The 25643-nt window shown below is 51.9% G+C and overlaps 8 protein-coding genes across 8 annotated transcripts; 3 read left to right on the forward strand and 5 right to left on the reverse strand.

Annotated features, from left to right (window-relative positions):
- Positions 1-630: 630 nt before the first annotated feature.
- BDZ99DRAFT_110718 (cystathionine beta-lyase-like protein) lies at positions 631-2508 on the reverse strand. Its single transcript, XM_033712407.1, has 2 exons — positions 2100-2508; positions 631-1991 (listed from the first exon to the last, which is right to left on the reverse strand). The coding sequence occupies exons 1-2, from the start codon at positions 2316-2318 to the stop codon at positions 867-869; spliced, it is 1344 nt and encodes a 447-aa protein (XP_033572715.1). The 5' UTR covers positions 2319-2508; the 3' UTR covers positions 631-866.
- Positions 2509-2659: 151 nt separating this feature from the next.
- Positions 2660-5848, reverse strand: BDZ99DRAFT_511146 (uncharacterized protein). Its single transcript, XM_033724524.1, has 3 exons — positions 5392-5848; positions 5261-5326; positions 2660-5209 (listed from the first exon to the last, which is right to left on the reverse strand). The coding sequence occupies exons 1-3, from the start codon at positions 5409-5411 to the stop codon at positions 3151-3153; spliced, it is 2145 nt and encodes a 714-aa protein (XP_033572716.1). The 5' UTR covers positions 5412-5848; the 3' UTR covers positions 2660-3150.
- A 168-nt stretch (positions 5849-6016) lies between these two features.
- On the forward strand, positions 6017-8703 carry BDZ99DRAFT_501892 (mitochondrial heat shock protein-like protein). The gene is made up of 3 exons (XM_033723851.1): positions 6017-6143; positions 6199-6397; positions 6456-8703. The coding sequence occupies exons 1-3, from the start codon at positions 6117-6119 to the stop codon at positions 8261-8263; spliced, it is 2034 nt and encodes a 677-aa protein (XP_033572717.1). The 5' UTR covers positions 6017-6116; the 3' UTR covers positions 8264-8703.
- Positions 8704-9104: 401 nt separating this feature from the next.
- On the forward strand, positions 9105-10090 carry BDZ99DRAFT_480420 (uncharacterized protein; the record flags this gene model as incomplete). Its single annotated transcript, XM_033722334.1, has 2 exons — positions 9105-9443; positions 9509-10090. The coding sequence occupies 2 exons, from the start codon at positions 9105-9107 to the stop codon at positions 10088-10090; spliced, it is 921 nt and encodes a 306-aa protein (XP_033572718.1).
- A 59-nt stretch (positions 10091-10149) lies between these two features.
- BDZ99DRAFT_524706 (uncharacterized protein) lies at positions 10150-11345 on the reverse strand (the record flags this gene model as incomplete). Its single annotated transcript, XM_033725931.1, has 4 exons — positions 10150-10480; positions 10532-10682; positions 10782-10860; positions 10911-11345. The coding sequence occupies 4 exons, from the start codon at positions 11343-11345 to the stop codon at positions 10150-10152; spliced, it is 996 nt and encodes a 331-aa protein (XP_033572719.1).
- An 825-nt stretch (positions 11346-12170) lies between these two features.
- Positions 12171-14500, forward strand: BDZ99DRAFT_450466 (major facilitator superfamily transporter; the record flags this gene model as incomplete). Its single annotated transcript, XM_033718169.1, has 9 exons — positions 12171-12450; positions 12508-12571; positions 12630-12754; positions 12807-12843; positions 12894-13024; positions 13076-13119; positions 13173-13221; positions 13274-13864; positions 13931-14500. The coding sequence occupies 9 exons, from the start codon at positions 12171-12173 to the stop codon at positions 14263-14265; spliced, it is 1656 nt and encodes a 551-aa protein (XP_033572720.1). The 3' UTR covers positions 14266-14500.
- A 7244-nt stretch (positions 14501-21744) lies between these two features.
- BDZ99DRAFT_110846 (uncharacterized protein) lies at positions 21745-22321 on the reverse strand. The gene has a single exon (XM_033712408.1). The coding sequence runs from the start codon at positions 22222-22224 to the stop codon at positions 21841-21843; it is 384 nt and encodes a 127-aa protein (XP_033572721.1). The 5' UTR covers positions 22225-22321; the 3' UTR covers positions 21745-21840.
- Positions 22322-22858: 537 nt separating this feature from the next.
- BDZ99DRAFT_110870 (mitochondrial ATPase) lies at positions 22859-25093 on the reverse strand. The gene is made up of 4 exons (XM_033712409.1): positions 24750-25093; positions 24609-24692; positions 24103-24550; positions 22859-24019 (listed from the first exon to the last, which is right to left on the reverse strand). Exons 1-4 carry the CDS (start codon positions 24976-24978, stop codon positions 23134-23136), a joined length of 1647 nt encoding a protein of 548 aa, XP_033572722.1. The 5' UTR covers positions 24979-25093; the 3' UTR covers positions 22859-23133.
- Positions 25094-25643: the final 550 nt, after the last annotated feature.

Below are 25643 nucleotides of genomic sequence, written 5' to 3' on the forward strand. Positions count from 1 at the left end.
CACCCTCGCGCTTTTCTCCTTTTTTCCTTTCATAGACGTCTCGCAAGGAAACAGGAGCGGGATCAACACACGACCAACCAGAAAATCATGGAGTGGCATCAACTAACGTTGTTGCACTCTCTATATGTTGGCTCGGAGCTCTTGGGGTTTAACAGGAACACCAAAAACCTGATGGCTGTGTCCGGGTGGTGTTCAGAAAGTGGGAATTCGTCCGAGCTATGGTGTCTGGCGGTGTTCAAACTGCGCTGGGGAGCTCGTTGATGGATTTGGGCGCTGGAACTTAGCCTGATGTTCATCTTTTTTTTAGGTGATGGTGTCTGTGTATGAAGGGCGATGGCGGTAGGTATAAGGGAAGGGAGACGATACCGACAGGTAGGGCAAAGAGAATATGACATTTAGTGCTGGTTGAAGTTGTTAAGGATCCGTAGATGAGATTATTCTGATCACTATCCAACAGTGAGTAGATAGATGCAAGATTCGAACCATTCTTAAGATGTCTCTAGATGCGAGTAGTGTTTTGAGCCCACTCCAAATGCTTGTCAACGCTTTTCCCGTCCCTCCTGTTTTGAGAAGCAAGGTGAATAAGAAACATTCATAAATTCATCCTCAACGCCCGAACCGAAATCGATACCTGAGTTGTGAACTAAGACGCCAAACGCCACATATCCCTTTCTTACAAGTCCTTTTTTGTGCCACATTTTCAAAGTTGCAGCCAACGATGGTATGTACGAGGTAGGGAGCTCGACTGCACGCTCCACTACTCTGTGAAACTAAGACGACTTACGACTTGCTCGAGCTTGCCACCGTCTCCTCGGACTCGGATGGCGGATCGGCGTTGATAGCATGGAAGCCGTTCGGAAAGACGTTTACAGCGCCTGCTTGGACGAGCTACCATACAAATCAGTAACCCATCCAAATCGTCGTTGGAAGAAACTGTAACTCACCGCGCGGCTCAAATCATCCAACAGATCCTCAACATCCTCAATCCCCACGCACAACCGAATGATATCCTCAGGCAGCGCCCTCTCTGCCCTCGTCTTCGCATCAATGCTGGCATGGCTCATGCGACACGGCATGCTGATCAAGCTGTTTACACATCCAAAACTCACGCTGATCGCCCATAGCTTTGCGCTCTCGACAATACGCTCGCTGACATTGACGTCGCCTGTTTCGAAAGACAAAACTGCGCCTGCGCCCCGCGCCATGCTCCAGTGCAGGTCATACTGTGGGTGGGACCGTAACCCGGGGTACCGTACTTTGAAGCCATGGGACTCGAGGAAGACTGCAATGCGTTGCGCGTTCGATTGTTGCTTCTCCATGCGCACGCCGAGGGTTTTAACTCCGCGAAGAAGCAGCCAGGAGTCAAAGGGGGAGAGCCCGACGCCGGACGCGTTGATAGTAAAGTAGAGTTTCTCGCCCAACGCGGGATCGTTCACTGCGAGCACGCCAGCCATCAGGTCGTGGTGGCCGGAGAGGTACTTGGTGCCGCTCTCGTAGACGATATCCGCGCCCAGATCAAGCGGGTTCTGTAGGAGCGGCGAAAGCATAGTATTATCCACGGCCACGATGGCTGACGGGTTCGCGGCGTGTGTTATGCTTGATACTCGCGGGATATCGGCGATTTTGATGAGGGGGTTGGTGGGGCTTTCAAGGAGGACCATGGCGGTCTTGGGGGAGAGGACTTTGCGGACGGCCTCTGGGTCGGTAGTGTCGACATGGTGGACAATGATGCCGCCGTTGGTCGCGAGGTACTTCAGCAGGCGGTTTGTACCGCCGTAGAGGTCGTCTCCAGTCACGACCTCGTCGCCCGGGCGGAGTAGGCGGGTTATTACGTCCAATGCGCCCATGCCGGAGGAGACGACGAGAGCGCGCGAGGCGTTCATGATTTTAGCTAGGTGTCGTTCGAGATGGGTGCGCGTGGGATTGCCAGAGCGCGTGTAGTCATACTCTCCGCCTCCGCCGGTGGCCGATTCCTGTTTGAAGGTTGCGGACTATGGTGTTGAGTTAGCATCGTTCACTGGGATAGAGCGTCCTCGGCTTCCGCAAAGGACTTCGGTATGCGACCTCGAAGTCTAGAGGGCCTGAAATTGTATGTGTACCTGATATATGGGCACGCTAGAAGCATTGTACTGGTCGGTGCTCTCGGTGTAGACCAACTCGGTCGCCAGAGCGTACTTCCGACCATTCCGTGGACTCGAAGGCGCTGGGCTGGGCGGTAGGTCGTGTCCGTCGAGATCCAGGCCGCGGAAGGCCTTGCCTACGCTATTGACTTTGTCCTTGAAGCTGTCCGGGGGTGGTGACGACGAGCCGGACGACATGGCAGGCGATGGATGGGATGGGTATCGTGAGGGGACCGAGGGAGGGGCAATTCCTTTGTGGGGCCGCGGGAGGAGTGGATTATGGAGGAGCAGGCCGGATTGCGGGCGGAGGGAGGAAGATGTAAGAAATCTGAGGCAGTCCGGGGCAAAGACGCAGGTACATGGCTAAAAGGCGGAAGTCTAGTCGTTGAGTCTCGCTGGAGAGTCACCGCTCCGATTGCGCCATTCTCGCTGGTGGCACGAGAGCCATCATGCATCAAACCCCGAGAACACCCCGCCTGCCCGAGCGTTAAGCAGCACGAAACATTGCCCATGACACTCAAAACAACACTTGTTTTTGACTACGACGAGAAAACACACAACGCCAATTTCAAAGCCCTCTCTCCTTCCAGACCGCTGTACTTCCAGTGTTGTATCTCACTTGCGACCTAGATGAGCCGTCCGAGACTGGCATTCGCATTTTTTACATGCAGTCAGAAAAAGTAACAACCCAAGACACTCGAATGTCTATGCGGACAGCGAGGCATTTTCAAGACGCCTCATTAATACTGAATGCATCACCACACGAGTACCTCAATGGGCCGAAGAAACCCCCACATGGAATTTTGCTACCTAGAGCCAAGGGTATTGAGAGTCAAAACCATCCATCAACAAAAAATGCGTGCCTGCTTGCTCCCCGTGATAGTTGTGCCCAAACGCCCGGCCGCTAAATCATAACCTCGTAATAACGAGAACTAGAATGGAGACGGCGGAATAAAAGACGAAGAAGTACAGGTGGCACCAATGTTACGCTCATCCTCATCCAATCTGTCCCTATACGTGCAAGAAGCCCCTATCGCGGCACAATAGCCGGGAACAGCTTCCGTTCCCGCAGGTTGATGTTGAATTCGAAGATGCCGTCTTCTGTGCCTGCATACAGCTTGCGTCCATCCTGGCTCATGGCGAGCCCTGCAGTCCTCACGCCGTTGTGTGGGTCGCTGCGTGGGTCGTGCGCGCCAGCCGTCTGCCGTCGCGGTCCTTGTCGCATCATGGCGATCTCGTAGTCACTGCCTGGGTGCTCTCGCAGGCTTCTTATACGATCCCGAGCGGCTTGCAGTTGGCGTATGCGGTGCACCTGACTTGTGAGTGCTGCTGGTGAATCCACTGGTGCTCGGGGCGGCAGCGATTCGGGCAAGGAGCTTCGCGCCATGGCAGCCTCTATCGTTCGCCACGGGTCACTGGATGAGGACTCCGAGGAATCAGCGCGCCTTGCGTGTGGTGGGATTGGGTTCGGCGACCGTGATGTTGGTGTGCCCGTCAGGCTATCAGTGCTGCCGCTGTTGGCAGCGCTGGAGCGGCCACCGGAGAGAACGACAGACGCTTGTCGCCGTGGTTGGTACGATGCCCGTTCTGGGTCTAGAGCTCGCTCTCGGAGCAGACTACGCACACGAACATAGTCTGTGAAGTCCCCTCTGCCATGTGACGATGCATTCTGGCCTGCACCATTTCTCTCGCTGCGTTCGGACGACGAATTGTTGAAGGCCGTCCTGAATAATCCTAGATCACTAGTATTCGGGTAGCGGATGCTGCGTGGTGTTGCACCTCTTTCGCGGGGTTCGTCCCTCTGTCGCGTCATGATCGCATCCAGAACCTGGCGTTCGTCCGGGGTCAGTCCGTGAGGATCATTGTCAGATTCCACCACTCCAAGCTGGCGATGTAGCCTTCGCCGGTCCGCTGCTGCCTCGAGGTAATCCGTCGCATAGTTTGATGCTGCCGAGTTGCCTTCAGAGTCCAAAGCGCGACGATACCTACGAATGAAATCCGCCTCCTCACTGATATCCCGTAGCTCCGACTGGGTCTGCTGTACTTCGGGTTGCATGTCAATGTCGAAGTCCGCGATGTCGATTTTCTCCAAATCATCTTCCATTGGATCCAAGGCGAGTACCTGCTTAACGCTAAGTCCACTGCGGATATCCGCGACGCACACTCTCGCTTGGTCCTCGCTCCATACGAGGAGATCCCAAGGTTGAGGGGAGAAGAGCATGGTCCGCACGGCACCCGGGCCAGCCACGGAGTCGGGTCGCGAAGATTTAACAATCTGCACGACGGCATCCTCGGCATAATCGCACTCGTTTAGTAACTCAGTGTCGAAGACTGTGATGTACCCACATTCAGAACCTACCGCGCAGAGCGCCCCTGAGGGTGACCAGGCTGTGGTGAAGTATCCTGCGACGACAGAGCCTGGTGGCACATACAACTGCGCCTCGGCAAAGTTTGACCATTGTGCGGGCAGTAGCTGGGACCGGCCTTCGGGTGTTTTCAATATGCTCGGTCGCGATCTTTGGAAGAAGAAGACCTGCTGGTAGTCCCCTACAGCAATCAGGAATTGTCCATCGGGAGATATGGTGGCGTGGTTCATAGCAAACGGCAGCTTCAACTCCGCGACCTCTACACTTTGCGTCAAAGAGTAGATGCGCACAGTCTTGTCGTTGCTGGTGAGAACTGCTACCACCTCATCCTCCTCTTCGCCTTCGCCGGGCAGCTTGTGTATTGAGATTGAATTTACAATCTCCGAGCCAATCCTTTCGACCCGAATAGAACTCGCTGAGCGTAAAGTAGGCGGCGGCGGTAGAGCGGTGCGATTGGGGAGATCTAGGGGCAAAAGCGCATCGACGTCGGCGGGGTTTGGCGGGGGGTAGGCTTCTACCTTGATGGCGGCAAAACAACCATCTTCGGCGCCTCCCACGCAGACCCAGCCATATCCGGCAGCGGTACACCTGGCATCGAAGGTCAGAGTAGCTATGTGGGCTTGTGTCTTTGTGACGGTGTTGAGGCAGTAGACGTCCTGGCCGTTCGCGTAGTAGATGAGGTCCTGCTCCGGGGAGCTGATGAAGTGCCGCAGTTGGTAGTGTCTGGGCCCAGTCAGTACAATCGCGTGAATGAGCAGTGAGAGGGACACTGACGAAAGGGGTATGGAGAGCGGATAGAAGGCCTTGGAAGGCAGGACGAAGGTGTCAGTGTCGCGGCACCTGCGGACATTAGCATGCGCCATTTGGGCCATGTTCCTTGGGTTCGAGGCTGGGATGCAACATACAGAAAGTCGTCAACGGCCATTCTGTGTATCAGTTCGGGGTGCACAGCATGGCCTGGTGGGCTCAGAGAAGGAGGGGGCCCAGGACAACAGTCGAATGCGCGCGGCGCCAAAGTACGTCACAGCGTTGAGGCACGGGTGGAAGTGAGAAGGTATTGGAATTGTCCAGAGCGGCGTGCTCTCTGGGAAGTAGATATATCAGACGGAAACCCCGTGAGACAGGCGTTCGGTGGTGGAGCGGGCCAGGCGGCTGCGTTGTACTCGGCTTTATGGACTGGAGGTGACTGCTCCTCTTGCGAGCTCTCCATTTGCTTCACGCCATTTGTCGATCACGACTTCACTGCACGTGAGCCAGAAGCAAGCAACCAGAGACGAGACGAAATCCGTAGCGCTGACCACGAAGGCTCCGCGCAAACGCCGGCTTGACGGCAGCAAACAACAGCGGACACGACGAGCCGTGTTCGCAGCCTGTCGTGCCTGTCTCCCTCCATCTCTCCCGCACTTCGGCACCTTCGACTTCGGCAACTCGGCCTGCGCGCTCGCTGCACGTGACCTATCCGCACAGACCACACATCTAGAAATTTCCTTCCTTTGCCATCTCCTAGAGCTCTCCCGAGTCTCCATCCCAACTTCATCCACCACACTCGCCCATCAATTCTCCCCACCCTGCCCCTCCCCAGTTGCTCAGAGTCTACCCTTAGCGGCGCCTGTAATATTCTACCCACATCATGTTGTCGTCCAGGATATCAAGATCGGTGAGTCTGCTTGCCCCCAGAGCTCTCGTGCATTTCTCTGACCTCATGCCATCAGTTTTTGCCCCGAGCCACATCCGCCGCGCGATGGACGCCTGCTGTCCGGAAGCCCTTCGGCTCAGCCTTCGTCAGGGGATACGCTGATGGCGGCGAGGAGAAGGTCAAGGGCTCGGTCATTGGTATTGACTTGGGCACCACCAACTCAGCCGTCGCCGTCATGGAGGGCAAGGTCCCGCGCATCATCGAAAACTCGGAAGGTATAATTGCTCCATCACTATCAAATATTTGAGCCAATGCTGACTCCATTTCTCGTAGGTACGAGGACAACACCATCCGTCGTCGGTTTCACAAAGGAGGGCGAGCGTCTCGTCGGTATCGCCGCAAAGCGACAAGCAGTCGTGAACCCGGAGAACACCCTTTTCGCCACCAAGCGTCTCATCGGCCGGAAGTTCACCGACGCTGAGGTGCAGCGCGACATCAAGGAGGTCCCATACAAGATTGTCCAGCACTCCAACGGTGACGCATGGCTCGAAGCACAGGGACAAAAGTACTCGCCATCTCAGATTGGTGGCTTCGTTTTGGGAAAGATGAAGGAGACCGCCGAGGCATACCTGGGCAAGAACATCAAGAACGCCGTCGTCACTGTCCCCGCATACTTCAACGACTCGCAGCGTCAAGCCACCAAGGATGCCGGCCAGATCTCAGGTCTGAACGTGCTCCGTGTGGTCAACGAGCCCACTGCCGCTGCCCTTGCCTACGGTCTTGATAAGTCGACCGACAGTGTCATTGCCGTCTACGATCTTGGGGGAGGCACTTTCGATATCTCCATCCTCGAGATCCAGAATGGTGTCTTCGAGGTCAAGTCTACCAACGGCGACACCCATCTCGGTGGTGAGGACTTCGACATCACCCTCGTCCGCCATCTCGTCCAGCAATTCAAGAAGGAGCAAGGCATTGATCTGTCTGGTGACCGCATGGCCATCCAGCGAATCCGCGAGGCCGCCGAGAAGGCCAAGATCGAGCTGTCCTCGTCGCTCCAGACCGACATCAACCTGCCCTTCATCACTGCCGATGCCTCCGGACCGAAGCATATTAACTCCAAGATGTCCCGGTCACAACTTGAGCAGCTGGTTGATCCCCTGATCAGCAAGACCGTTGAGCCAGTGCGCAAGGCCTTGAAGGATGCCAACCTCAAGGCCACTGACATCCAGGAGGTCATCCTCGTCGGTGGTATGACTCGTATGCCCAAGGTTACTGAGTCCGTGAAGAGCATCTTCGGCCGCGACCCGGCCAAGTCTGTCAACCCCGACGAGGCTGTTGCCATTGGTGCCGCTATCCAGGGTGCCGTCCTCTCCGGTGAGGTCACTGACCTCCTTCTCCTCGATGTCACTCCCCTATCCCTCGGCATCGAGACTCTCGGCGGTGTTTTCACTCGCTTGATCAACCGCAACACCACCATCCCCACCAAGAAGTCGCAAGTCTTTTCGACCGCTGCCGATTTCCAGAGCGCCGTCGAGATCAAGGTCTACCAGGGTGAGCGTGAGCTGGTCCGTGATAACAAGCTGTTGGGCAACTTCCAGCTTGTCGGCATCCCGCCTGCGCACCGTGGTGTCCCCCAAATTGAGGTCACCTTCGACATCGATGCCGACTCTATTGTGCATGTGCACGCCAAGGACAAGTCGACCGACAAGGATCAGTCCATCACCATCGCCTCTGGATCTGGTCTATCTGAGTCTGAAATTGACAACATGGTCAGCGACGCCGAGCGTTACCAGGAGTCCGATAAGGAGCGCAAGAACGCCATTGAAGCCGCCAACCGCGCCGACAGCGTTTTGAACGACACCGAGAAGGCCCTCAAGGAGTTCGAGGACCGCCTAGACAAGGCCGAGGCTGAGAAGATCCGAGAAAAGATTGCCAACCTGCGCGAGTTCGTCACCAAGAGCCAGTCTGGTGAGGGCTCTGCCACCGCCGCCGAGCTTAAGGAGAAGACCGATGAGGTTCAAACCGCCAGCTTGACCCTGTTCGACCAGATGCACAAGGCTCGCGCATCAGACTCAAACAACAGCAGCTCTGGCGAGCAAGGCCAGGCTGGTGAGAGCACCGAGGGCGAGAAGAAGCCATAGATCTTTCACTAGCTAAAGTTTTATGTCTGTCTCCTCTCTCACAATTGGGCTCACTCTCGGCACTTAAAAAGCGGTCCTGTCATTTGCATCCTCTCGGTTTTTGGGATTTAGAAAGCGTCTTCCCTGTCCTTTTACTTGTACCTATAGCCTTGTTGTTCGATTCACCTCTCATGCGAAACGCCATCTCCCTTTATTGGCTCTGTCGTTTTATTATGGCGATTGGGAGAGTGTGGGGGAGTATCTGGAGGGAGTCGTCTGCTGCAATTTTGAACAAGGACGATACCGCTGGGGCCTAGATATCGGCTGCTGGAATTGTAAAATAGTAGTAGGGTGTGTGGGCATGAGGCCTAATGTCATATTCTCCCCTCATGGCGAGTTGCTGTTATTTGTTTCCCATCTATGATTGTTGAGTTCGTCAAATTCGCTTGAGTGACTACGCTAACTTCTGCAGTTTGATAAACACCGCTTGATGGTGGTTCGTCCCTAAAGTAGCTGTAGCGTATTGTTGAACTCTTTCACGATGAGAATGGAGAGTGATTGTTTTAGCTGGGGAAATTTACACTAAAGATAGAATACGACTATGCCAAGGACGGTAAGGTGCCCAAGCTAGGCATCCCTAAACCACCCGCTGACTTGTGACGTCTCTCCCTCCCTCCCCCCTCTCTCCGCTCAGCTAGGCATAAACGTACAAGGGTTCCTTCTAGCTGTTCAACCCATTGAGACTAAAACTCACATTCTACCAAGTTCATATAAAAGAAACAGGATTGAAAACCTGCGGTTTGTGGCAAAGCCCCGGCCGATTCCCAAGCCTGAAAGGCAAAGCAATCAATCTGGCATCATAATGGAGTCTTCAACAGGAACAAAAACATCAGGTCTCCGATCCGAGATCCTTTCCAGGCCCGACTTCGAAGATCGCCCGGCTCTGAACGCCGCCTTAACAAATCTAGTGAACGAAACATTCAGTCAAGTCAAAGCCGCGGATCCTAGCCTATGGGAGCCGTCTCAAATACGTCCTCGTTTTCCAGACTCTTCCAGCTTAACCACCATGCTCGGGCGGGCTGGAATGTGTGCCGTGATCTTCGACTCTGTCAATGGGACAGACATACCTGTCGCCACAGCAAGCGTCATCCCAAGCGACAACGCTGAGCTCATTGGATCGTACTGGGACGATGGGAACTTAGTACGCCTTCCTATTCCTCTCAAATTCACTCTGCCTCAAATCTAATGGGCTAATCCGATCCAAAGCCCATCGAGTTCGAACTCCTTGCAGTAGTCTCGCATCCATCGCCGACGTATCGCAGGCGAGGGCTAGCAAGCCGTTGTTGCAAGATGCTTGAAGACTGCGTTTCGGCACTCCTCCAAGCCAGCTTTTCCGGCACTGATCCTAGCAAATCAGCAGCACGACCAAGCAAGAGTTGGCGACTAAGGCTCCACACCGTTGAAGAAGAATCGGTCGAGTACTGGCGGCGCCGGGGCTTCCAAGAGACCGGGCGGCACCCCTTACCCATCGGCACGTGGGGCTGCAAGAAGGAGCGCACTATAACGAGCATGATGCGAGACATTCCATTGGTCCCGGACTACACCGGAGTCTCGATACTAAACGAGGTTGAGTTTTCGAGGTACCAGGTGTCATTGCAGCCGTATCTTATCAACCAGGCCTTGACTGAGCAAGCAGCGAGTATTGCACGGCGACGTGAAGAGGGGCGGCCGGAGCCTGTATCCCGGAAAGGGCCTGATAGCGCGAGGAACGAAGATCTGGCAAGTGCATCGATACTTGACGAGCTGCGGGAAAGCTGTCGGGAGCTGCTAAAACCGGGCGTGCCTTAAGAGAGAGCCTGAGGCGTAATGTTTCGATATAGAGACTGCGGGAAAGCCTAGACGATGAATTACAAAAGGCCTGAAGCAAGCATCACCAAAGTTCCGAATCCATCTTCTCCTGCGAACCATTTCTCCCACGAGACTGGACTTCTCTTCAACCCATCGTATCCTCCTCTTATAACCATCAGCTCTCCGGTCTCGGATAGCCCGAAGATCTCCCTTTCCTGAACACTGCGGTCTATCTCTAATCGCCACTCGTGCGACGTCCTGCACTCCCACAATGCCTTTTTACACGGTAGGGGCACGAGGATGAATTCCGGTAATGGAGATGGCCTGGGGCAATGCATCCCGCCTTCGATATCTAGGACCATCATGATGATTCTGAAGAGCACGTGAGTACTGCCACTCAATCAGCGACGTCATGTCCGAAAAGTAGGCAAAAATACAAACCGCCGTTTTGACTCTTCGAATAGCCAATCCTGCCACAGTTGCTCCTCATCGACCGAACGCGAGGCACCTGACTGCGCAATATTTGCCGCTGGGTTGTCGTATGTTATGTCTCCGGATGCACATGATGCTATTGCGTCGGAAACGGCCTGCACTAGTTAAATATGAGCGCATCATTGCACTTAAGAGTGGTATCTTTTTACCTTGAATGCTGGAAGGAGCGGTACGTGTATACTCCATTTTTCCAACTCACCATCAATCTCCATCATGATTGTGTATATCAGGAATACCTGTATCGCAGCCCAAAGCTCACGATCGTCGAATTGGTGGAGCTGTGTATCAATCAGCAGGACTCTATTAGTCTAAGGATTGCATCACATACATGCGTCAACACTCGGTCTCGTTCCATCTGGATAGTCCTCCACATGAAACCTTTAGACTCTTTCGTCCTTGTAGTGAACATTTGCGCTACGCTCATACAATTTGCCAGAGTCTCTGGAAGAAAACCACCCACTGTACGATATTGAGGGTGGATGAATGGTGGGAAAGTCTCCCTACGAAGCATCATCTCAGGATACGAGCGAATAATCCGGATCAAGAAATGGGAACACATTTCAGAACCAGACCTGGCCATCTTTCGTCGCACAATCGGTCTAAAGGGAGTTGAATCTGGTTCTGGAAGGTAGAGGCATCCTTCCGGAGGGATACAGTCATCCACGCTGGGTTGAAATATCTCAGAGATGTCTGGGAAAGTCATGTCGATGGAGAACCCCGGGTCAATCTGGGGAGCCCATTTGGCAAGAAGGTCCATCGACATGCCATCGCTGTCTGAATGCAAAAGCTCTCCCAAGTGTGCCTCTCTATTTACTGGCAGCGTTTGTTGCGAGCTTCTTGATAACGGCGGAGTGGTAGTCGAGTCACTATTGCTTCTCGTTGAAGGGCTATCCGATTCGCCTGCAGGTGAGCTCCGCTTTACGACCTTATCGTATCGACATTTGAGACCCCTGTGCTCGCATTTCGAGCATCGTGGTACTTTGGTATCACAGCGCGTCTTTGCACGTACACAGGAAGTGCAGGACCGTTTTTTAGAGCTCGAATTCCCAATCTGCTTTGATCGGCAATAGTAGCCGTGACGCTTGTAGGTGGATTCTACGTTCGTTAGATTGGCTTCCCACGATTAAGATGACAATACCTTTTTCAAATCCTTTACCGCAAAGGGCGCATGCTAATCCACGTATCTTGGGGCTAACGGAGTCCATGGTATGTATATACAGTCTTCTACTACTCTTTGAATTTTGTAGGCATCGGCATTTTTTGAACTCTTGAAGGAACCCCGTGCTCCGGGACGGTAAGCCTTAACTTTAAATACAATTACACGGATTTCCGTGAAAATGGACCAAGGTTGGTCAGCTTTTTCGCATTACTAATTAGGCTTGCCGCAATTCAAGAGCCCTGATTGGCCTCTTTGCATCACCAAACGCGTACCTCTCTAGACGCATTCACGGGGTTTCAAAGTCGTGGTGAGTAACCATCAGTGAGATGGATTCGTCCTACCTTAAAGGGTACATGGCCTGGTCAGATATCCTATCTATTCATCCCAAATCTTTCCTGGCCTTTCACATACACACCCTACACAGTCAAAATGACTATTTTACGAGACGCTGGCCTTGGTCAATTCATCCACTACGCGAGTGGAGGTAAATACTTCAAGCATCCAGAAGAATCGCCAAACTTCGACACAAGTTTTCTCCGAGAGGTCACCGATTCAGAGTCTGCAAAACATGAGGCTCTCGATAGCCGACCCATTTCTCGGGATGGTGCCGCTTCTGCCCTCGATGTTGACTTGGAGAAATCACCCACAGCGAATCGAACGGCGACGAGATCAAAAGACGGTACTCTCCTAGTCGGATGGTACTCAGAGGGTAGGGAACCCACCGCAAGTCACACGAGTTTGACTTCTAGAGACTGACAGCATTTAGATGATGTAGAAAATCCGCTGAATTGGAGTCCGCTTAAGAAGTATAGTGTCGCGCTTATAATATGGTACGCCAGAAAATCCAGTCTAATTCTCAAGAATGAAGCTGACCTTGGCTCCTCTCAGTCTATATACTGTCTCGGTATATCTAGGCGCGGCGATCTTCTCATCTAGCCAGCCAGGTGTGATGGAAGACTTTGGTGTTAGTCTGATCGCCTCATCGTTAGGAATGGCTCTTTACATACTTGCTTGTGGGTCTTGCAATCTCTGAGCTTTTATCGATATACCAACTGAATTGATTAGATGGAATTGGGCCCATGATCTTCTCCCCTTTGAGCGAGTTAGTATTCTCCCTGTACTTTCAATAGACCATACTCACAAAGAGCCCAGAATCCCCGCTATTGGTCGGACGACGCCTTACTTGATCACTTTCTTCATCCATGTTATCCTCCTCATTCCGACATCTCTCGTCGATAATTTCGCCGGCTTGCTGGTCTTGAGATTTCTACTCGGGTTCTTTGGTAACAATTTCCCAGACGCGAATTGTGAGTCTCATTTTTAACCGTTGACAGGTTCACCGTGCTTAGCAACGTCGGGAGCATCTTTCCAAGATATCGTATTCATTTCCACCCTACATCTTGATTGTACATGAGTACTCACTCATTTCAGTTTCCCGGCGAGCAGATGACCTACATTATCGGCATCTGGGCAGCTATAAGTCAGAACGCTCCTATTCCTAACGGTGATCTCCCCATCTGACTGTTCACCAGCTTCCTGTGGACCATCCCTCGGTCCCCTCCTCGCTACTTTTAGCATCGAGCATTTCGACTGGCACTGGAGCCAATGGGAAATGCTCATGCTCTCCGGCCCCGTCCTCATCCTCATGGTTGCCGCCCTCCCCGAAACTTCCGCAGCCACCATCCTCCTCCGCCGCGCCCGACGCCTGCGAGCCGCGACCGGCAATCCTGCCATAAAATCGCAGTCGGAGATCGACCAATCACACTTGTCTATCTCTTCCGTCACATTCAATGCTCTAGTCAAGCCGTGGGAGATTAACATCCTGGATCCCGCAATGCTGTTCACGACCTTCTATACCGGGCTCTTATACGGCATCTTCTACACCTTCTTCGAAGCCTTCCCCTTAGTTTACGAGGGCGTCTACCACTTCAGCGCCGGCGGCCTCTCGCTAGCCTTTCTGTCCGTCTTCGTCGCGCAAGTGACCATCGCACCATCGTACCTCCTACACTGGCGCTACGTGGTCCACCCCGGCATCAAAAAGAACGGAATCAAGCAGCTAGAAGACTTCCTCAAACCCGCGCTAGTATCCTGTTTCGCGCTGCCGATCGGGCTGTTCATCTTCGGTGCGTTTGTTGCGTTCCACCCCCTTACTGTCTCTATACCCCGCCTGCTAATTCGTTGCGTTGCAGCATGGACCTCCCGCGCCTCGGTCCACTGGATCGTCTCCATGCTCGGCGTCTCCATCACCGGTTGCGGCATGTACGTGACGCTGCAGGTCATCTTCATCTACGTGCCGCTGTCGTACCCGAAGTACGCCGCCTCGCTGTTCGCGGCGAATGCGCTCGCGCGCAGCTTGTTTGCGTTTGCGGCCATTTTGTATGCGACGCCGATGTTTGAGAAGCTCGGGATTGATGGGGGCGTGAGCTTGCTGGCGGGCTGTACGGTGCTGTGTTGTGGGGGGATGTGGGTGCTGTATTATTGCGGGCCGTGGTTGAGGGCGCGTTCGAGGTTTGCGGTTGGTTGAGGGCAAGGTCGAAGTTCGCGATTGGGTGAGTTTTAATTTTGGGTCATAAGAAGTTGACGCTGGGGGGGGGTTTTTTTTAGAGAGGAGTGGAGTCGCTACGTTGTTTCGAGAGAGTGCCATAATGCTTTTCCTTTGTGCATTGGTATGAAGGCATAGGAGGTTTGTAGATTGCTGTTTTGGGATAGATGGCGTCACCTCAGCTGGTTTAGCGACTTAATAGATTGCTCTAAATAATAGAAATGTATCTTGTTTCAATTCTAGAGAACATGACGAAACCAATAGCGGGTTTATAACTGAGCTGGGGCTCCTTTAAGCGGGTTGATTCCCGAAGCCTGCTGATCTGGTCATTATTCAAGGTGCCACCTTGGACGAAAGCATCGAACACAGACGGCGTAGTTCTTACAGGTCTACAAACTACACACCCGACGTGAGCTTTTCCGAAGAAACGGAGGCGGTGCTGTCTGGGTGGACATGGTATTCGTTACAGACATGATCGGAAACTCTGCACAAGATTCGACATGCGCCGTCGTATTTTCAACTTTGTCAACATGCCGTGGTGTTCACCGCTATTATTGATAGGAGGAGAGAAGATGAGGAGGCTTGATGATTTTATTTTATTGCATTGTACTGTCTTCGTTTTACCCCTGCTTAGCTCATCAGGTACTGAATGAAGCTGGTTTGATCGCCGATCCGGTATTGGAAGTCCAGCACATAGTTGACGACAATGTTGTATTTCGCAAGGTCGAGACGGACGAGTCCCATAGTAAGTCTCGGAAGTACTTTTATCAAGTAGTCCCACGACTTGACTCACAACCTCCATCAGGTTAGTTGATAGTGAATCTCGACAAACTTCACATAAAACGATGGACGGCATTTTGGTGAATCGATCGCAGAGTTTCCAATTTCCATTTCTGTCTTCGACTGCCGACAGCAGGACACGCCCGACCATTATCAATAGCAAGGTTGAACCGTATTGGTTGCCCCAGGCCATAATTCCTACCCCTGGGTCATGAAGAGTGCGGAGCAGCTCAGTTCTGCCATAAGACCTTTATCGTAGTCTTTGTTAATGCTCGATATGGCTACGCCCATAAGTTTAACCCAACCCTATTAGTGATTTAATAACAAAGTAACCAGTATTGGTTTCCGGGGCCATTAACAGGATTTCCGAAGGGTGCTGTTCAGCTTCGTTCTGCCATAACTGGTAATGTTTAACGAATGCTCGATTTGGCCGGGCCCATGGGTGGACGTCTCCATCATTTCAATTGAGGATCTCTAAATAACCAGTGAGTGAAGCTTTCGGGAAGTTTCACCGACTCATAACGGATAAGTTCCCGAGAGTATGACTTTCGAATACCACCAAGGGCAGGCCGAGCCAGATACTGCGCGAATATCGCGACTTCGCACATGTGAAAATATCTCAAGTGGGAGTTTGTAAGATTTGTATCGATGCATACTGTAGTAAGGCCTTTGGTCCTACCTCAACAAAGCCCATAGTGTGATAAAATGAGATCGTTTTGTTCGGAGATTCCCCACAAATTATACGCACTGGTGTCATGCAGATTATAGAGTTCCCTTCTTAGCGAAGATATTTACCATATCAGGAAGCCTTCTTTCAAGATCGACACCAAGAAGAAGCAAAGCCATATGACGATGAACATGTATAGCTTTGATAGGCTTCCAAAGCCATCAGATTGCATGACTATAAGATTTAGATCAGCTACATCAGGAACTTTCTTGGGCCCTTGAGGTTTGTCCAGCGGCGATGTCATGATACCATGCGCCGGTTGTTTTGGAAGCAAATTTCAACGAACTCCATGAGCGAGGATTAGAGTTGAGGTTTAGTGGACCTATGGTAGTCAAGCAGGTTTCTTTCAACGCTGATACCAGGAACCAGGCTCGAGCACATAATTTGTTCATGAAATAGACTTTAGTAAGACCACAAAGCCACCATGTCAGGATATAGGTAACCTTTTCAATGGCGACCAAGCCACGCGAGCAACATAACTTGCTTGAGTCGATCTGACACTTTCAATCGACTCCATAGCCATTTCGATTATGAGTGTTTCGACACGATCTGCAGCCATCTACCGCAGTCCGATCCGTTTTCGGTGTCTTTGAAGGTCCTCCGACGTAGAAACGAGTGTTTTCACCGCTACCGCAGCGAAATCTTGGCAGCTGGTGAAAAGTGGTGAGAACTCTTGTGTATTGCTATGTAGGAGGATGGGTATATATAGGCGTGAAGGAGCCAAGCCAGCTAAGAGAAGGAACCCTGTTGAGCTGAAAGGTGACGCATGCAAGTTGAGGAATGGCGCTAAGGATGCGCTAGTACCGTAGCGTATGGACAGCTGCCAAATCTCGAGCATGTTACACTCGTGTTCGGTTTTCAAGAGCGACAACACCAGGAGGCCAAGTCTGGAGCCATCATGATCTGCTCGCTAAGGCTTTGATGAACCTAAGAGTTCAATCGACCACAAAGCCTGCATGGTCTCTGGATGAAATGCTTTTTGGACACTAATTCCACTGGTGGTCTCCCGGGAACGCGCAACCACAACCATGCAACATTCAAAGAAGCGCTTTTCAGACAGCTTCCATGCCATTCTGTGTTGTAGACTTCTTGATCATGCCGGCGAAAAGTGGGTAGTCTCAACATCCGCCGCGCGAGCAGGCACAAGTCTGATCCATGATTCTCATTAGTGTTAGGTCGTGAATGGGCGTTATAGCAGCAACAGAAACCCCAGGCACAAGTCCAGTCCATTTCTTCGTAGTGTCGGAAAGTTTGATGGCCTCTGAGACCAATTTACTTCATGTAACGCTGTGTTGATGCCTTCCTGTTCGTGGAACGCAAATGATGTAGACCATTTCGGTCACATGCATTTCTCGCTTAAACAGGTTGTGGTGGAAAAGAGGAGAATGCTCTATAAGGCTCTATAAAATCTTTGTTTCTCTGCAGTCAGGTGCGGACACATAGAATTGTTACGAAGATCTTTATGATGAGCTTTTGACGACTCTTTGGCTCACCAACTTGTGAAAATAGTTTAGCCAATGTCAAAAATCCCGCCGTGGTTCGAGAATGGGGAGCATAGGCACAGGCAGGAATTTCGAACCCTCGTTAGTGGTATACCAGAAAACTTTGAATAAAGCTTCAGGAGAGGCGTAACACATGGGGAGTCGTTGCAGCCAGCTGCCAATAATTCCTCATGGGATTGGAATGCCTCAATGTCAACCTCGGCATGAAGACAAATTTCATGTAAGTTCTGACATTCCATTTTGACAACCGAAATCTCGTCCGCTCAGGAAGCCATTATGAGTTCCGCTGGGAATTTCAAGTAAGATATCCGCGGACTGTAGCAGAAAAACATTTGGGCGAAGCTGGGAGCGTAAGTATTCTCGTTACACACTAGTCCTGCAGCTCCAGGCTGACTTCCAGCGAGCTCTTGCTCCTCAGGTCATTCTGCCTATCAGCTATGATTTCGATTCTTTCTTGCGAGCCAATCCACCAGACTCATAACATCTCTGCTAAAGTCAAGAATGAAACCCGGCAGCGTCCACAGGAAATAGAAATCAACGATGTTGTCCATGCCAACTCTGCAGAGCCACGTCCGAAGATCTCTACCGATACCGACTTAAAGAAATCGTACGGGTCTTATAGACGTTGGCGCAGTCATGATGCTAATTTGCACGCGAAGTCTGTCGTCGCCTTTTCGGCAAGCTTTCAGCATAGAATTTTGCTTGTAACATCTAAAACCCACGCTGTCGGCCATGTGACCACAGACATGCTTTTCTCCATCTGAAGTGTCGATATGGTACTCGGTATTCAGGGGCGCCGTAGAGGGGATACCTTCGCAATCACGCACACTCGACACCATTGGCCTATTCCTTACGGCTTTTAATCGATTTGCAGCACCATGACCAGTATTCCAGAGGGTGTTGGACTCAATATCCCATTGATAGACTGTTCTAGGGAAGGTCCAAACAGAGCCATGAAAGTGAGGGAAGGTGGTTTTACACTGGATCATTAGGGCTTCAAAGAGTCGATTCTAGTCATCCATGTCGAAGATTCCGATAGCAACCACCCCAGCAAACATGAATATCGAGTTGGCAAAGATATGAAATTAGGACTGCGCAAATCTGATCGACTCGCCGCGCCATGTGTAGATGTGCTGACATCTTTCTACAAGCTGTCCATAGCCAGATCGTTGAGGAGAAATCCAAGCAGAGACATGTAATCAGTGAATGAGAGTGCGTAACGGAAATCAGGGACACACACAGGCAAACTTTGGATCATAGATCTTCACCCCCAAAAAATTGGAAATTGATTTTTTCAACAGCTACCGCACGAGCAGACCCAAGTCCGGCACCATCCGATGGGTCTCAGGACAATTTTTTTGATCCACACATGTTTGGTGCAGACATAGTATTTCAAATCGGTTGCGGTCCGATCATATCCACCAAGGCAAGCTTAACTAGAGATATCGTAGCGGGTATTGTTGGATTTTGCGCCAAACATGACCCCTTGATCGTTCGGGGCATTGATCATTCCATTCTGCTCCATAGGGGTTGAGCGATAGCCGCGCCAGAGAACACAAGTCCGACGCCAATAAAGGTCGTTGAGGAACCCGCAAAGTCTTGGAGGAGCGGAGATTCGCTCAACTTGCCGTATGCAAATAATACTTCAAAAGCTTTGCCTCAGTCATGTTCGACTGACTTCCACTTGTTTTTTTGCCGCCACCAGTAACATCTTTCTTCCGGCTTGAGCTCAATCATGAGAAATAGGTACTCGTCGATGGTTTAACAGAACAGCAAGAGCATCCCAACGCCATTGTGTTGCAGCGTTACTGATGGGATAATGTTTCATCCACTGAAATAACGACGCTTTTCTGTTCATGACTGGAACACAACCGCCATTCTTATGACATTTGGGACATATTTGGCCAGAGACATCGCTGCTTGGCGTCGAATCTCTTTTTGAATCGCAACGGTATCAGCAGGCGGAAGAATGCTAATCCAGAGACACAAGCCGTGAGAGAACTTCATTCGATCATGCGCTAGTCTTACCTGGAAGCATCTCCACGAATGCTCAGCCAGAAACATGGAAAGACTGCACAGGATTGTTGTTGTCACAGCAGTTGTAGAAAAGTTCGACGGGGAGCTTCAACCAAGGACATGCCGCTGTTCCATACTGGATTCTCGATAACGCCATGGGGGTATTCCGGCCGAAAGCTCAATTTCAGACATGGCGAGGACATTTGCGTATCTTTCGCGCCACCTAGCAGTTCTTACACCCGAGAAAACGCAACCGGGCTCACGGGTCTGCAGGATCGCCTTGTTTTTGCAACGCTCATACGGTTGCAACCTCACAAAGTCTTGACTTCAACAACAACCGTTGCCTTCACACAAGTCTGCGCACACTTGCTCATAAGTGCGATCTTCCGGACATCATGAGAGATCCAGTTGGGTGTGAAATTCCATACGACACCAGTTGGTGACGGTTGATCCAATCAGCCATTGTCAGACGTATTCTGGAAATTTGTCATAATTCTAGGAGAAAAGTCATTGCTGATGCCAGTCTGTCCTTATGGATCTAAGGGTCGCACCGATGCCGGAAAAGCACACCGGGGAAAGCTCAGCCAGAGACATACCGCCGTTCACCTGAATGGTCTTGATAAGATGACTTTGGGATCACTTCGGAGAAAGCTCAACCAGACATAACTTCCGTCTATCCCGACTTTGTGCCACCACGCATCATTGTTGATCCCCGGCGTGTTTGGAGAGTTTCTTATACGCTTTCCAGGCACATGGTGCCATCAGAACGCTCTTTTGGAAGTCGAAACTCGAGAATGGTTGGATCTAAACACAACACCACTTATCATGACGCCTGGTAGACATACGTTTGAATGCGCTAACTTTGAAAGGAATACTCCTACTCATGAAATCTGCGTCCACGTAGAATTGGACAGGAATGCTCCCACTCATGAATGCATGTTGGAAGAGTGATTGTAAAGCCATCGTGATGCTTGAGTGGCACTCTTCCACCCATAATCACTTCCGTTTCGCTAGCTTGACTTCCGCTGAAAGTCCACACATGATGTGTTGCAACGTCTTTTGATACCGCACACAAGTGCCAGAAACTAACACGCGGACACATCCTGGCAGCTGGCCATAGATCGTGGGTGTCTCCTGGTTTGGCAAAATTCGACCAAACCTACATGACAAGCAAACGCCTATGAGTTGGCGACACCCGCAGGAGCGCCAGAGACCCACATTCCTGGACAGCATATCTTGTGGCTAACCTCCACGGGGGATCCGCATATGGCCTAGCCATTGATGCATTCGATATTCAATACACGGTGGCAGGAGTGCGGACACCAACATGCGTCCTGTTTCTCCGTTTCGTTCGATATTGAGTCCACCAGGAAACCGAGCATGAGCTTCAAGGATACACGAGGTTTTTAATTTCTCCTTGAATTTGAAAATTCCAGGCTCCAAAATCGTCCGTTCTTCCTTGGATGGTTGAACTCCAACGGAGAACCACACATTGCGGATCGACGTAATGCGATGTTGATGTACGCAGGTGTCCCAGACGCTACCACTATGAAAATAATTTCATACTGGGCTGGATGATCATAGGAGTTTTGTCGGCGTATTTTTGTAAGCGCCCGACGCATACCGGCTGGCGGTTAGAGGAGCTGGAAAGAATGCCAGACACGCACATCGAGTTTGTCCAATTCGTGATTGAATCTCACAAGGACCCAACGCATGATCCGTTCGATGTCTTCAGCTTGGAGATACTGAGAACGAGTGCCAGAGATCAACATTCACAGGCTACCATTGCTGGTTGTAATACATTGTTGACCTCTACAAAGAACGGACCTGTCCCATGGCGTGTCCCCAGGTAGTATAAATTGGGAGGGAATGCCAGACACAGACATGATAGTCAGGGTAGTCGATAGTTATTGATACTACCGAGAGTCCACACATTTGTGCACTATTGTGTAGTATTTAAGAGTCTGGACAGGGGCGCCAGGGACCAACATGAAGAGATCGTCGTAAGAAGTTGATTTCCACCGGGAGCAAGCACATCACAACTAGAAATTGGTCGATTTTTGGTAGTTGGAGAGCTGGAACAGGACCGTCGACAGCACCATGCGAGAACCACGAAGTTGGGTATGATCTTCCGCTGGGAACCCACACATACCGGCATGTTCTCACCGACTCATCGGAGATACTGGACTGGGATTTTACTCCAACATAACAAATACCAGTATTTGGGCATTGACTTTCACCGAAGTCCACGCATTGTTTCCTATTACGATCTGGATTGAAAACGCCTAAGCTCGCGGCTAGTCCTCTCCCACGACCCGACCACATTCCCCACCTACACATCGGCGTCTGCGTCGTCTATCGTTGGGATACATCCAAACTCGCTTCTTCCTCTTCCATGTCATAGTATCTAGAAAAGATGTTGATAGATTGTCGATACCCACAGGGCAACCCACCATGAAGGCTCCAGTTTGGTTTTTTCCAATCGTGGGAGACACCAACCAACCTCGCCTCTCCCTCCCATGGAGACAGGCTTCAATATTTCTTCAAACAATTCCGACAACGACCAGAAACCCGCATACGTTGATGTCTAGTAATGTTTTGAAACCCCTTCTCAAGCTTCCCGAGTGCCCCCCAACCCATCGGTCCGGTAGTTTCGAAGTTCTTAATGGCGCGATGCCGATTTCCAACCAGAGCCCACATATCGTTGTGCAGACCGACGTTCTTGGAAATACCTCCAGCAACCCCGGTACTAGCCATCAAATGATCCGTTTGCGTAGTTGATACAATATCGATCCCACAAGGAATACAAACGTGGACCACGTCGCTTTGTGTTGGTGTACCCCAAGCACGCACCGCCCTACCTATCAAGGTGGACGCCAGGTAAAGTTGAACACCTCCCCACCAACACCCACACATTCCCAGAATCTGCCAACCTTGTTGAAACACCCCAACCTCCCACCCACCTCCGCATAAGAGTAAACCACTACGCTCTTGGCACCAACAACGCCCACCAAACCCAACACGCTCCGGTCATTCAGCACTGGCTTGTGGTTGTTCCTTTCAAAGCCCTCACCCCTCACCCCTCCCACTCCCATGGCAGGACTCCCAAGTTTATTTTCTCCAAAGTCCAACCTCAGACTGCCCTGAAGAGCCATCCTCAAACCCGGGCGACGCCCTTCTCTTGTACCCCGTCCCCAGCGATCCTCGGAGCTCTGTGCACCCGGGTTTCGGCGACGATTCCGCTGCGGGACACGTATGGGAACACGACGGGGTCATTTGACATGGAAAACTGAGAAAGAATGACAGCACGGGGAGATGGGAGTGGCCAATTGGGGTTTGCGGATGGGATGGAGACGGGCGGAGACGGGGAGGAAAGGGTGAAAAGGGGGGTATGTGGGTGGCATTGATGTTGCGGTGAGGGAGGATACGGGGGTGAGAGGAGGGAAGTAGCTAATTGATGAGTTTGAAGAAGTAAATCCGCTGTCCGAAAGCCACCGATGAGCACGAGGTATGAAATGATGTACTACTTACCACGAAAACAGGAGCAGAACTAGCCAACCCGGCGCAGCGTGTGTCAGGAGTCCGACATGTGATGACAGCACCAACGGCTCGAAGCCCCTGAAGAAGAGCCGATTCATATTGCCCGACTCACCGCTACGAATATGCTGCCCAATCCCCACGCAATCATATGCCAAAATGCCACCACATGACGCGCTTTATTCCGCGAACGCCCTCAAATGCCACACACGCCGCTTAAACGCTATCACATGCAGCGTAACCCGTTCCGTCGCCCTCTTTTTCCCCTATGAACATCCAATGGCAGATCTACAGCGTATCCTCCCGCCAGCGACTCCTCACGCGATCCCACCCCTCCTTCTCCTTCAGGCCCCCTTTGTTCTCCAACCCCATTCCTCTCTCCACCCACTCCCGTCCCCCCATCTCACTTAGCCGACTCAGGGCTCTTGCAAATGCAAAGCGTTCTTCATCTCCGGAGAACAGCGACGAGTTCTTGAGCATACTCATGTTCATCCCCAGATCATCCATCAAGTGTCGCATGACATCACTCACGTCCTCGTTCTCATCACTTTTCGGGATGGAGCCATCAGACTGCCCGCCCTTCATCGCGTCATCGAGCTCGTTGTGGCTGAGGAAGAGCTCGGACAGGGGCACGGCGGTGGTGAGGACGAGCTTGGCGCGGGACTCGTAGACGGCGTCGATGAAGGTGATGAAACGCCGTGCTAGATCTCGGCTCCGCGTGTCCATCCCCGGGACGTCGGTAACGATGAAGGCCTCGTAGTGCCGCATCAGCTCGAGGTAGTCGGCGGCGCCTGTGGCACGTCGAATGATCTGGTCGAAGGTGAACATGGCGGCTTTCCCGCTGGCTTTGGCGACTTCGATGTCGCGGCCCCATACTTGATGCACGGCGTGGTGAGGAGGGTCGTTTTCAAGATCGCCGAGAAAGCGGAACCAGCGCTCCGCGTGCGTTTTCGCGGCCGCGTCGAGAGGGTGGTGGTATACGCCTGAGGGTGGGCGGGGGATGCGGCGGTAGTCGGTTTCCGAGTCAAGGTTTAGGACGCGAAGGCGGGATTTGAGCAGGTTGATTGCGGGGATGAAGCTCTCGCGTTGGATGCCGTTTTTGTAAAGGTCGTCTGGGTGGCGGTTGGAAGTTGTTACGAGAACGACGCCGTGTGACATGAGGGATTCGATGAGACTGGGGGAGTTAGTATCATTTCTCAATTTGGCTAAGAGTACCGAAAGTCGTCGAAAGTAGAATGTGAGATGATAATAGCGTACCGCCTCAGTATCATAGCATCAGCTACGTCCGTACATTGAAATTCATCAAAACACAATACGCTGCTCTTGCTGGCAATATCCGCTGCTACGAATGGGATCGCGTCAAACTCGTTCCCGTACTTCATGTGAACTTTATGCACCTCCCTGTGGACACCCTGCATGAAGTTGAGAAAGTGTATCCTCGTTTTCGCTTTGATGTTCGGAGGTAGGGTATCATAGAAGAGGTCCATGAGCATAGTCTTTCCACTCCCGACATCACCGTACATGTATAGGCCTTTTGGTAGGAGATCTGATATAGGCGGGAGCTTGATTTGTGTCGGAGATGAGGAGAATAAGGAACCGAAGAACGACTTCTTCGGTTGAAGCGACTCGATGGTCGGATGGACCACTTTGGGTGGGCTGTATTTGGAGAGCATCTCGTGGAGGTCCTCGAGGTTTTGAACGATTCCTGAAAGGCTATATTACTTCTGGGCCCTATGTTGTGGATACATGAAAGCAAGGCGTACCTCGTTGGTGCTCGTCCTCCTTCAACCGTCCAGACTCAACGCGGTCATTGTACTCGGCCACGGGCCCCCATGACTTGGTGTTTCCTGCAAGGATACTTAGCGAGGCACTTTCCTATAATGTGGCATTCGCAAGACACGCACTCTGCGGTGACGTTGCGAGTCCCCTCCACGCAGTGGGGGCAAATACTCTGGGCAGCGTCCTCCTCTGCAAGCCACTCCCAGGCACGGTAGGAGCCCAACGACGTGTCTCCAGGCGCGAAATTCTCACACAACTCGAACATAGTGTCCTCCGACGCTCGTAAGTCCTCTGCGAACGGTGGGCGGCTCGTAGGAGGACTCGAAAGCCTTGGAGGGCGTCGGTCGAGGCCATGGTGGGGTGAGAAAAGCGCGACAAAGCAAGGAGGTTCACAAGGGATGCTACCAGGGTATCATGACACGTAAACGGGATTGTGAGGCAAAATAATGCATGCAATTATTTACAAGACGTGACGAACGTGGTGGTGACTTCGGAATGAAATCTTGCGGGAGCGAGTTCGGCAACCTCCCTCGGCTTTTTGGTCCCGCGTCTCTCTGATTGGATGGAGCATCCTGCACCTGTCGTATGCTCTTCACGTCTGTCGACTCCACACGAAGTCATTCGGCGGGTCAGGTACGGGCTCTCGATGACCGGGTCCAGAAGATGGACGGCAGCGGAGAGAAGTGCGAGCGCGGGGTGCAGAAGGTGCCATACCGGGCCGTCATGGCTGTCTTCTCCAGGATAATCGGGGAATCTTACCTATTTTTCTGAGGACTCTTGGGGGCCACTCCTCGAAGTGCTTCAAAACCCCAAAATCTTACGATGCGTGGAAATGCCAACTATTGGAAATCGGAGTAGTCCCACCGAATTACCGCAGACGGCATCAGCCAGAATTGCACATCAGAACACGAACGCCCGAATGTCAGCGCATGGAGGTCAGCAGGATGCACTGTCTTACATGTGAAAATGCCTCATGTATATTGCTCTCAGATATTGCTCTCAGTATTCGTCGCACGTGC

This window comes from Mytilinidion resinicola (genome assembly GCF_010093595.1).
Source record: "Mytilinidion resinicola strain CBS 304.34 unplaced genomic scaffold BDZ99scaffold_18, whole genome shotgun sequence".
NCBI classification, from domain to species: domain Eukaryota; kingdom Fungi; phylum Ascomycota; class Dothideomycetes; order Mytilinidiales; family Mytilinidiaceae; genus Mytilinidion; species Mytilinidion resinicola.

Excerpts from the sequence above, each read along its gene's own strand:
- BDZ99DRAFT_110846 (XM_033712408.1), bottom strand. The coding sequence starts at position 22,224 with ATGTGTGGGTGTTGGTGGGGAGGTGTTCAACTTTACCTGGCGTCCACC.
- BDZ99DRAFT_110718 (XM_033712407.1), bottom strand. The coding sequence starts at position 2,318 with ATGTCGTCCGGCTCGTCGTCACCACCCCCGGACAGCTTCAAGGACAAA. Across the intron at positions 1,992-2,099 it reads CTAGCGTGCCCATATATCAG|TCCGCAACCTTCAAACAGGA; the intron begins GTACACATACAA and ends TCAACACCATAG.
- BDZ99DRAFT_501892 (XM_033723851.1), top strand. The coding sequence starts at position 6,117 with ATGTTGTCGTCCAGGATATCAAGATCG. Across the intron at positions 6,144-6,198 it reads CGTCCAGGATATCAAGATCG|TTTTTGCCCCGAGCCACATC; the intron begins GTGAGTCTGCTT and ends TCATGCCATCAG. Across the intron at positions 6,398-6,455 it reads CATCATCGAAAACTCGGAAG|GTACGAGGACAACACCATCC; the intron begins GTATAATTGCTC and ends CATTTCTCGTAG.
- BDZ99DRAFT_110870 (XM_033712409.1), bottom strand. The coding sequence starts at position 24,978 with ATGGCCTCGACCGACGCCCTCCAAGGCTTTCGAGTCCTCCTACGAGCC. Across the intron at positions 24,693-24,749 it reads ACTCGCAACGTCACCGCAGA|GAAACACCAAGTCATGGGGG; the intron begins GTGCGTGTCTTG and ends GTATCCTTGCAG. Across the intron at positions 24,551-24,608 it reads GGAGGACGAGCACCAACGAG|GAATCGTTCAAAACCTCGAG; the intron begins GTACGCCTTGCT and ends ATAGCCTTTCAG.
- BDZ99DRAFT_511146 (XM_033724524.1), bottom strand. The coding sequence starts at position 5,411 with ATGGCCGTTGACGACTTTCT. Across the intron at positions 5,327-5,391 it reads ATGGCCGTTGACGACTTTCT|GTGCCGCGACACTGACACCT; the intron begins GTATGTTGCATC and ends TAATGTCCGCAG. Across the intron at positions 5,210-5,260 it reads CCGCTCTCCATACCCCTTTC|ACACTACCAACTGCGGCACT; the intron begins GTCAGTGTCCCT and ends GACTGGGCCCAG.